Source organism: Austrofundulus limnaeus, unplaced genomic scaffold (genome assembly GCF_001266775.1).
Source record: "Austrofundulus limnaeus strain Quisiro unplaced genomic scaffold, Austrofundulus_limnaeus-1.0 Scaffold305, whole genome shotgun sequence".
In the NCBI taxonomy this organism is placed as follows: Eukaryota; Metazoa; Chordata; class Actinopteri; order Cyprinodontiformes; family Rivulidae; genus Austrofundulus; species Austrofundulus limnaeus.
The window spans coordinates 141,420-153,055 of NW_013952707.1; the positions used below are offsets into that span (position 1 = coordinate 141,420).

An 11,636-nucleotide genomic window follows, 5' to 3' on the forward strand; every position below is an offset into this window, starting at 1 on the left:
AGGGGGAGAAGGGAGGCCATCGAAGAAAAAAAAAAACGTAATTTCATTGTGCTCTGTACAATGACAATAATATAGGTGTCAATCAATCAATCAATCAATCAATCAATCAATCAATCAATCAATCAATCAATCAATCAATCAATCGATCGACAAAGCAACAAAACAAAACAAAAAAACATGCTAAACTGTGCATCAAACGTTTCAGTTTTAGCAAAACAACTTCACAAACTAAAATATAATATACTGTATATATGTAAACACCAATAATAAAACTCCTCAGATGTCTCTATTTCTGGAGCTGCAGAACATTATCACAGTATACATTTATACATCTAATCCTTTAAAAATGTCTCAGAAGCTTTTATTTAAGAATACTCATAAATAAAAGCATTTGATGTGTCATGATGATTAAACTCAATATTTTTGTGCATTTTATTAATGTTACAGAGACTTCAAAATAAGTTAATCTGAAGTTGTTGTTTTTTTAGTTTTTCACGATAAAACTGGATTTAACCCAGATTGAAATGAAAGTAAGATCTCCAAAAAGAACCTATTACTTTCTCTACACCTCTCTAGAGACCCTGTCACACTATGATGTCTTAGGCAACTTGTGCAGACACATGCAAATTTTGTCCAACACACTGGGAAACACTCAGGAAGAGAATAAAAAACATCACTTAGAAGCCTCTTTTGGAAGTGATCATACTGTCCTGCTAATGACTTGAAATATTATTATTAGCCTTTATTTAACCAGACAAATCTCATTGAGATCACAGATCTCTGTTGCAACTGAGGCCTGGGGCCAGAAGGCAACCGACTCTTTTTGGTTTATGGGAGAAAACCGAAGTATCCAGAGCAAACCCACACAAGCACAAAGAGAACATGCAAACTGCACAGAAAGAGTCAGAACTGAGGATCAAACCAGAACGTTCTTCCTGCAGCAGTGCTAACCACTGAAATAAGCTTATAGCAACATTAGTGTCACTTCTGCATTTTAAAGCAAACAGAGACGCACAGCAACTGCTCATGAAAAGAAAACACCACCACAATGATGGATGGTAGTTTTAGAATAACTTACCAGCACATACAAGCTGTCATACAGTGATACCAGCACACAACTTTTAACATGATGAAAAGTGTCACTGGACGCTGAACTGATCATTTTTTACACAAGTTTCAGGTCTGTTCCAGATCATGCATACCTGTCAAGTTGTACGGATTGTTGTGAAATTACACAGATTTTCCCTCATTTTGCAGATGTACAGATGTAAGGGGCAGATATTTTTGAACCAGCTGTCAGAGCCGATGATCCCACAGAAGGAGGTGCGGTGTGGGAGACAAGTCTGGTAACCATTAAACCAGTGATCTGAGCCGCTGAGGCAACAACATCAACAAACAGCTGTGTTCTGGGAGCTACAACTCCATCAGCCTCCATGGAGCGTAGCCTCACTCTTATGTTGCTTTACTTTTGGGAATTAATATATTGTATGACCAGAATTAAAGTAAAAGTGTGTTGTTGTTTTTCAGAAATAACAGTTTTTTTCTGACAAAGGATTACAAGATTATAAACAAGGTAAATGTGCTAAATGTAACATTATATATGGAACCACACTGTGACATTACTGTACTGTGATCAATAAAAAATAAATAGCTTTTTCTGGCATTGTTTCTGTTGACTTTGTTTGTGTAGTTTGCCAGTATTATTAAAATATATAATACACATAAGTTCAGTTGTCCTGATGCATCTCAGTAGTCCAGGTAGAAATAAATAAATAAATAAATAAATAAATAAATAAATAAATAAATAAATAAATAAATAAATATTAAGTAGGTCCTCTGGATGGGCTCTTTTTTTAATTAACATTTTGTCTCTCCTCCAAGAGACTTCTTCAGTCTGAGGAGTTTCAGGTAAGTTATCTGTAATTTTTGTTGTTGTTTTTTTTAATTAATAAGTAATAAGACTTTACACATAAGTCCTGCATAAGTGCAGGTAGTCAAGGGTTAAAAAAAGTTATGTGTCACTTCAGAATTGTCTCACTTGTTTTGGACATGTGTCCACTTAAGAGTAACAAATGAATAACTTATATGTGAACTGATGCAGAATTTATTTTTAGCATAGCTGTAACTTGTGCCTCACTTATCAGCAGCACATCAGCAAAGTTATTTTATTATTACACCTAACTTTTGCAACTTGCATGTTGACAAAATGTGCACATGTCAGCATAAGTTGTCTAAAACGTATGACAGTGCTTTAAGAGAAGCCATCATGACAGCAACATCCTGTTTTGACCTTTTTCATAATTCTGTGATTTTAGCTGCTTGTTATGTCCATTAGTTTTATGCTGTCTTGTAAACAAATATTTCTTTTTAAGATTCATAGAAAATAAAATTTCACAAACTCACTCAGGGTATGTTTAGGATGACATGTTCATGTCCGAAAAAAATCTCCAAAATTAGTGGTTAAATGGCTGCTTTTTACTCGATAATTCAACAAAAAGTTTGTGGTGTGATCATTGAGGGAAATTAATTTTTATCAGTTTATCATCAGACCATCAAGAAATGCTTTGACACGGACAGTCTTGTTCTCTGGGTCTCCTTTTGAAACATGAACATTTTTTCCTCCACATGTCCTCCTGACTTCACACACAACAAGCCTCCATCACCAACATCCAGTCTCCTACAGATAACTATATTTTATACATCGCAGACATTCTGACACCAACAAGGTGATGGATCCACACTATGACCATGAACTAAAAAAACAAACCATAACAATTGTTTTTTTCATTAAGTGACACTTTGTTTATTTGCAGTTAGTTAAAACAACTGATTTGATTCAGTCTGATGGAGAAGTTCCTAAAGCCTTTCCTCTTGATATGATTCTAAGATAAAAAAATAACTGCCCAGTCTTAAAAACAACAGTGAAATTTAAACTTTTCAAAAAAGAAAGATGGCACTTAATGAAAAGTGGTAATGTGGAGAGTGATATGGAAGCATGAGGCTGTTACTATAGTCCCTAAAATGCAATTTTAACCTATTTTTCTAAATTAATTATGCTTAATTGATAAAAAAAAACCCTGCAGTCTGACTTCACGTACAGTTAGTACTTCATGTACAGTTATATTTGGACACCGACACAAACTTTGTCTTTTTACCTGTTTACTGAAACATATTCAAGTTATGGTTATATAATGTACATGGACATAAAGTCCAGACAGTCAGCTTTCATTTGAGGGTATCCACATTAAAATTGGATGAAGGGTTTAGGAGTTTCAGCTCCTTAACATGTGCCACCCTGTTTTTACAGGGAACAAACGTTATTGGACAATTAACTTCATGGACAGGTGTGGGCAGTCTCTTCATTATGTCATTCTGAATGAAGCAGATAAAAGGCCTGGAGTTGATTTGAGGTGTGCTGCTTGCATTTGGAAGGTTTTGCTGTGAAGTAAACGTGGTCGAAGCAGCTCTCCATGCAGGTGAAACAAGCATCCTTAAGCTGCAAAAACAGAAAAAAATCCATCCAAGAAACTGCTACATTAGGAGTGGCAAAAGCCACAGTTTGGTACGTCCTGAGAAAGAAAGAAAGCACTGGTGAACTCATCAATGCAGAAAGACCTGGGCGCCCACAGAAGACAACAGTGGTGGATGATGGCAGAATAATCTCCATGGTGAAGAGAAACCCCTTCACAACAGCCAACCAAGTGAACAACACTCTCCAGGAGGTAGAAGTATCAATATCCAAATCTACCATAAAGAGAAGACTGCATGAAAGTAAATACAGAGGGTTCACTACATGCTGCAAGCATCAAGAATAAAAAGGCTAGATTGGACTTTGCTAATGTTGCACTCATAAAACATACAGAACTCCATCTTCTGTTTGGCAACTTTATTTGCCCCACGCTGCATGCATATTTTGGAATTGTTCTCTCCGGAGCAGCGGGCATGGACGCACACACCACACAGATCAGCACACCGTCACATTACAGAACTTCTTCCTTCTCTCTACTGTCCCTACCGGCGACGTGGTGCATGACTCTCACACTGTAAAACTTTTGTGCCTGAACCAAAAATATCCAGAGGTAACATTTCTAGACAACTAAGTTGCACAAGCAAATAAAATATTTTGGATAAATGAATAAAATGTCCAGTGTTTCTTTCATCACTTAAAAATAATGGGAAAAAATAATAATCTAAATAAAATTATTCCAGGGTGCAACACTAAAAAACCTCTAAAAAAGCAGCAGAGTTCTGGAAGAACATTCTTTGGACAGATGAAACCAAGATCAACCTCTACCAGAATGATGGAAAGAGAAAAGTCTGGTGAAGGTGTGGTACAGCTCATGATCCAAAGCACCACATCATCTGTAAAACACAGCAGAGCAGTGTGATGCTTGGGCATGAATGGCTGCCAGTGGCACTGGGTCACTGGTGTTTATTGATGATGTGACATAGGACAGAAGCAGCCCAATGAATTCTGAGGTATTCAGAGCCAGACTGTGCTGAGATCAGCCAAACTGATTGGTCATCATTTCATACTACTGATGGACAATGACCAAAACATAAAGCCAAAGCAACCCAGGAATTTGTTAAAGCAAAGAAGTGGAATATTCTTGAATGGCCAAGTCAGTCACCTGATCTCAACCCAACTGAGCATTTCACTTGTTAAAGACTAAACTTCAGACAGAAAGGCCCACAAACAAACAGCAACTGAAAACCGCTGCAGTGAAGGCCTGGCAGAGCATTAAAAAGAGGAAACACAGCATCTGGTGATGTTCATGAGATCAAGACTTCAGACAGTCATTGCCAACAAAGGGTTTTCAACCAAGTACTAGAAATGAACATTTTATTTACAATTATTTAATCTGTCCAATTACTTTTGAGCCTCTGAAATGAAGGGATTGTGTTTAAAAGATGCTTTAGATCCTCACATTTTTATGCAGTCATTTTGTTCAACCCACTGAATTAAAGCGGAGAGTCTGAACTTCAGCTGCAACTGAATTGTTTTGTTTAAAATTCATTGTGGTAATGTCTAGAACCAAAATTAGAAAAATGTTGTCTCTGTCCAAATATATATGGACCTAACTGTACCTGTCCGCCATCACCCTCTGCATCCCCCTCGGCTCTGTCGCCCTCCAGGTCGGCCTCCTCCAGGGTGAGACTGCAAACCCGGCAGCACAGGGGGAAGAGGAGGACTGGGAGGGACCCAGAGGGAGAGCTGAAGCCCCCTAATGACCGGAGGAAAGATGAGTCCTGAGTCACCCTCAGAGTCAAATCTGAAACAAACACAGAGAAGTTTTTAAAACATTTACAATAAAAATATATTTGTTTTATTTACTTCAGCTCTGCTTTTAACACTATCCTGCTCCACAGAGCAGTGAGCAAGCTTTCAGCCCTGCTCTCCCAGACTCCACCTGTCTCTGGATTAAAGACTTTCTGACAAACCACACACAGAGGATCAGCCCCCACACCTCCTCAGCCTGGCCTATTGGCAGCAGTTCACCACAGGGCTGTGTGCATAGCCCTCTGTTTTTCACTCTGTGGTTCACCACAGGGCTGTGTGCAGAGCCCCCTGCTTTTCACACTGTACAGGCACCACTGTGCTCCCACCCGCAACAGCAACTCAGTCATTAAGTTTGCGGACAACACAACTGTGTTGGGGCTCATCTGTGGAGGGGATGAGAACTACAGAGACAAAGTGAAGCTGCTGACAGAGCGGTGAGCAGAAAACAACTTGTTCCTGAAGATGGCAAAAAACTAAAGAGCTTGCAGTGGATTTCAGATAATAGTCCACAAATACAGCAGAGCTGGGGAAAACGGCCCAACAAAGACTTTATTTCCTGAGAGTCATCAGAAAAAATAACGTCTGTCAGAAAGTGCTGGTGTCATCCCACCACTGCTGCATCAGGAGTGTTTTGTGCTACAGATCACTGGACGCTCACTGCCCTCTCTTAAAGAACTCCACAGCTCTTGCTGTCTCAGGTCACATCATGTTCCAAACACTGCCATGAGGCAGGAGCTGCATGAGCAGTAAAACAAAGACAAACTGATTTAAAAACAGCTTCTACCCCACAGCCATCAGGGCACAGATACAGCATTACACCACAGCACAAATATATGGGGAAACAATGCAACAATCAATGCTTAACAACCAGAGTGCACTTTCAATGTACAATAACCCCTTAACCCCATACAGCAGTGCTGTACAACAGCTTCTGTTTTATTTTTATCTGGTAAATACTTCAACCCCTTTCTTTTATTATCCTCTTTACCCTGACATCATAAGGGAACGCCTGATTCTGTTGTACTTGTTGTAATGACAAGATAAGAATGTCTTTATTATCATTGTAACAAGTACAAACTACTTTTTCTTTGTACTTGTTACAATGATAATAAAGATAAGAATATCTTTATTATCATTGTAACAAGTACAAAGAAAAAGTAGTTTTTCTGTCTATTAATGTTTACGAAAATTTTATTTCTTTTAGCTAGATAACCAGCTGATGTGTCAAATAAATAAACAGAATTATCTTAAATGTTGCTCATTTCAGAAAAGGTTAGTTTAAGGACAGTCACTCTAGCAGAGAGAATTTCTCTTCCTCATTTTCTCCTTCCTCTTTTCAGCAAATCGAAGTTGAGTAAAAAAAATCCAGCAATATTTAACTCTCCAATTGACTAGAAGCCTCACACTTTTTAATCTGCGAGCTGTTTAATTATACTTTATTTTTAGCATAAATTGTGGGTTAAATTCTGTGTTTACTCAAACATGGCATACAAAAAAATTGCATTATGGGAAATTTAGGAGTGGATTTCAATAATAGTGCAGATCACACATCAATAAATCTACAGTGTGAGCAACAATTTACCCTCAGACAGATTAAACAGATTATGTTCTTCACCTCCTGCTGTGGGTTTTCTCCTCCTCCCTTGTTTCTTCTCCTTCTCCCTCTTGGGTGGTCGCTCCTGCGCATGCATGCGCTGGTGCCTCCGCAGGTTGCCAAGGGAACTGCAAGCGTAGCTGCACTGCAGACAGCTGTACGGTTTCTCCCCAGTGTGGGTGCGAGCATGACGCTGCAGGTTGACGAGTTGGGCAGAGGCGTACGGGCAGACAGGGCAGCAGTACGGCTTTTGACCATCATGGGTCCTCATGTGGCGTTTAAGGTGGTTGGAGTAATGGGAGGCAAAGGCACACAGAGAGCACGAGTACAGTTTAGGAGAGAGGTCAGTGCTGCTGCCGGCCGCTGCTCTCCTCCTCCTGGCAGAGGGCATGCTGATGGTTCTGTCAGGCAGGTTGATGTGTTCTACCTGGGTGGAGGTGATGGAGGCAGCCCGCTGCAGGCCCTCTTCACAGCTGAGACAGTAAAGCTCAGCCCCTAGGTCCAGGCCCACAGCTGGAACCAAAAAAATACGTTTAGATGAACCAAACTTCTAGACAGTTACTCAAGAAATAACCTTATCTGTAAGGGTTAGTGTTCTCTGTCTAACATCCTGCTTAATCAGTTACCAAGGTCAAGCTCCGCCCTCAGAGGCATGTCCCCCATCAGGTGACCACATCCTTTACAGGAGAGGAAAGCAGGAAAGGTAGAGTCTGATGAAGTTGACGGGTCGTTCTCCTCCATACTCAGAGAGAACACTGTCGCATCTGAGGACAAACAAAAAGATGAAAAACAAGCATTTTTCATCTGAAAAAGTTAAAATTAACAACACCTCCTTCAAATTATTTAACATTTTTTCCACTACAGAAAGTTTCAGAAATAAAAATCTTCAACCCAAACAACTCTCAATAAAATTTCTCAACAAAAGAACTTTAATTAAACAAAGACTTAAGTGAGTGAAGTTGTTTAGAATGAAATAAAAAATAGTAAGTTATTCCTCTGGTTTTTATATTTAAATTATAATTTTCAAAATAAATTATAGACTTTATTGCTCAAGTTACTATTTATTATAAACAACTCAAACTAGAAAAACATTTTTTATGAATGCAGTGTAATGCTGAGTGCCGAATGACTGCTGAAGTCTAAGAAAAAAGTAGAAACTGAGCTGTTAAAGTTAAAAAACAAAAGGCTATTTAAAAGTGAAAAATAAATTGTTCATTAAAAGCTGAAGTGGCAAAAGGCTAACTAATATCTGAAAACGAAAAGTAGCAGAAGGCTAACTAAATTTAGCAAAAGGCTAGCTAAAAGCTTAAAGTAGCAAAATAGCCAAAAAGTGAAAAATGACAAAACACTTGATAAAATCAGTAAGAACAAAGCGAAAAGCTAAAAGTAGCAAAAGGTTAGGTAAAGGATAAAAGTAGTTTATTACCAGTTAAAAGTACCAAAAATGTTGTTAAAATGTATAAGTAAAAGCCAAATGTAACAGGATGCTAAAAGCTAAAATGAACATAAGAAGATGAAAATAGAGCTAGTAGCTGAAGCCGTTTCTAAAAAGAAAGTTTTAAAATTAAATATGTTTAATTGAAGAAAAAAAAACTCTGCAGTCCGACTCCACGTTCAGACCTCATGAGAATGTATTTGTTTGGGAAACTTATTTATATATTTGAATGGCTAAAACAACACAAACTTTGCAGAAGAAGTTAGACTTTCATAACAATACAAAAATGGACTAAAACAATGCTGAGTAAGCAATAAATGAAAATGTAAACTAATTGTTTTATCTTTTTGGCAATAACTTATACTTATTAGTTTCAAATTACTATTAATTTTCCCCACAAACTCTGTTTAAAATACTGTCTCAGTATAAAGATAATCAACAAAAGAAATTTTACTTTTAATCTATAAGAATTAATTTTTTCTAGTTTTGACTAAAATGTCACAGATGAGACCAGCAGTCCAACTTTTTTTTTAACATCCTGATGTTTGTGCGTCACTGACCCGCCTCTCTGTCCAGCCCCATGATCTCTGAGTCTCCGAGCGCCAGCTCGCCGTTCAGCAGGAAGTCACTTTCCAGAACCAAGCAGCTGGGTTCACACACCACCATTCCATCCTCAGAGTCTACTGAATCCCAAAGAAAACAAAAAATAAAAACGTTTCTTAGGATTTACTATTGAAAACAGGTCCAACTGAAAACCACTGCAGTACTGAACATATGAGTCACAGCTGAGTAACAAATTTAGGTTTCTATTGTGCAACAATTGTAGAAACCTGTCTTAAATGAAGTCACTGAAGAGACAAGACAAGAATAGCAGAGCAAACTGAAGGAGTGAAGGAGATACAGAGGGTTAGACAGACTGCAGGAGGAAATCAGTGAGTTTGAGATAAGTTCAGATGAGGAAGAGTTGGGAGGGTGAGGAGGAAGTCAGGAACAGGAAGATGTGTCCAACAACAACAAAGAGACATTTTTTATAGTTTTATTTTGCCATTTTCTGATGAAAGAGAAAATCCACCCAGTTTTTTTCTGCCTCTGCTTAAAATGTAGTTTGCTGATGGAAAAAAAATACTTACTACACTTTAAAACAACTTTTATTTATTTGCACCCAACTTTAGTCTTTGTGATTGTTTTAAAGTGCTTTACCATTAAAGTTGAGTTGAATTGGACTGCAAAATAATTTGTCTCAATTACGTGGGCTACGTGGGCTGCGTGAGCATACACAGCTGTGAAATAAAACGGTCTAGTCTACAGAGGACGCATGTTTCCGTGACCACACGCTACTCCGTTATCATTGTGCAGAGGTTTATTAAGTACATAAGTACATTTAAGTGAGTAAGTACATTTATTTTGTTACAGTTCTTGAGAATTTTTTTAATTTATCTACTACTTGGAAATTTTTACTTTTGTTACACTTTAAACCTAAAAATGATATTTTTACTTCTTTACTTTAAAATGTAACACCTAGTTACAAATTTAAATCTGTCTGAAGTCATCATGAAAGGAGATCTTTATGCACTCTACAAAAATAGTGTGTTTCCTCAACCAAGTCATGTCAACTGGCTCCACTAAACCTAGTAGAGTAATTATAAAGCAATATAAAAAATATTTAAAAGAAAATATGTAAATTGCTCTATTTACTTTAGTGAAACCAGTTTGGTTAAGTAAATTCAACATCATTTCTTAGAGAGTATGTACAAGTACTTTTATTTTTACTCTCCCGATAATTGTGAACAGTTCTATGACTTTTCTTATCAGTGAAATTTATTTTTACCAAAGTCTTTTTCTGTCAAGGTATTTTTACTTTTGCATAGTTTTTTTCAAGTACTAGACCATTGTGTTGTTTTATATCACATGCCTTCAGTTGTCTTAGTATAACTTCACAAAATTTGGTATTAACATTACACAGACATAAATAAAAATATTAATAATTTGAGTTTAGTTCCAGTAATAGTACTTGTAAATGCTGTTTATTTAACATCACGTTGCAGCACAAATGTCATCAGTTATGTTGCTAAACGTTCTTCAGTCCATGATGAATTTCCAAACTGCTACAAAATCAAACCTAAACAAAAGAAAAAAAAAACCTCCACTGTCATGTCCTGGGATGTCGTCAGCCACGTAGGATACTCAGATGCAAGCCTATGTTTTCAGGGTTTTGTCGGCCCCAATAGAAGGCACCAATGAATGGGGCAGTCTACGGCGCAGAGACGTAAGCAACCGACAAATGCACCCTACTGGGCTGCAAACTCCAAAATGAGACACAACCTCTATCACCGTTCTGTGACTTTGGATCCTGTTTTTCTTTGTGATTATAAACCAAACATCTGGGAGATTGAGATGTTTGTGAATAAACAAAGATAATACGCTGACAGGTCAGACAAACTGTTATTTGCAGAGAAACGGCTACAAGATTTAAAGAAGCACATCAAGCCAAAACAGCAAAAAAACTAAAGCACTGAATCACATGCAAACAAGTGGCACAGGTGTCAACGAGCAGGAACTCCTTATAAATCAGAGGAAACACCTGCAGACCCATCAGACTTCCTACACTTCACATCAAACCTGAGACTAAAGCGTGGCCAACACATCTACAGTGAGATCTTTCATATGACCCTTCTCTGCTGCAGGTCCAAAACTGTGGAATGACCCGCCACTAAATGTCAGATGCTCTCCTTCTCTTTCAGTCTTCAAATCTTTTTTAAAAACACACTGGTTTTCATTTGCCTTTAACTCTGAGTTGGTTGAAAAACCTCACTGTGTATTATAGCTCTATTCTTGAGCCGTTTGTGGTCATTTCAAAATGTTTTGTATGGTCTTACATGTAATTTACTCAATGTCCTCGATGTGTCGTCTACTGTACTGTACAACACTTTGGTTGGCCTTGTGCTGTTAAGTGTTGTGTTGTGTTGTATTATGTTAAGTTATAGTTTTAAAGGTAACTAGAAGCACTCAGAGTGCAAATCTCTGCCAAGACCAATTTTCTTCATCCTGCAATGGAGTATTTCACAGATACCGCCATCTTTGCCTAACGCAAAGCATCATGGTCCAGTTTGGGAGCAGATTTATATTCTATGTTCTAAGCTATAGACCTTGATGAAACTCTAAAGCTCCCACTCCAAATATTTTCATCTGACAAAGCCTCCCTGATGGCAAGAGAAACATCTACAGTTTCAAAATAGAAGTCCAGTTAAAAAATATTAATTTTTTAATGCCTCTAACCTCATGAAAAGCTTCATCCAGACATTTAGGACATTTATTTTATAGTTGTC

General features: G+C 37.7%; 1 protein-coding gene across 3 annotated transcripts in view; it reads right to left on the bottom strand.

The window, feature by feature from the left end:
* Window positions 1-11,636, bottom strand: part of znf513b (zinc finger protein 513b) — a 21,303-nt gene that overhangs the window by 3,446 nt on the left and 6,221 nt on the right. For 2 of the 3 annotated variants that reach the window (XM_014021768.1, XM_014021769.1), the window contains exons 3-6: window positions 8,871-8,993; window positions 7,502-7,639; window positions 6,897-7,388; window positions 5,089-5,273 (exon numbers count right to left, since the gene is read on the bottom strand). In XM_014021768.1, coding sequence (XP_013877222.1) covers window positions 5,089-5,273; window positions 6,897-7,388; window positions 7,502-7,639; window positions 8,871-8,993 — 938 coding nt within the window. The remainder of the gene's footprint in view (window positions 1-5,088; window positions 5,274-6,896; window positions 7,389-7,501; window positions 7,640-8,870; window positions 8,994-11,636) is intronic. The other variant, XM_014021770.1, reaches the window with a different exon arrangement.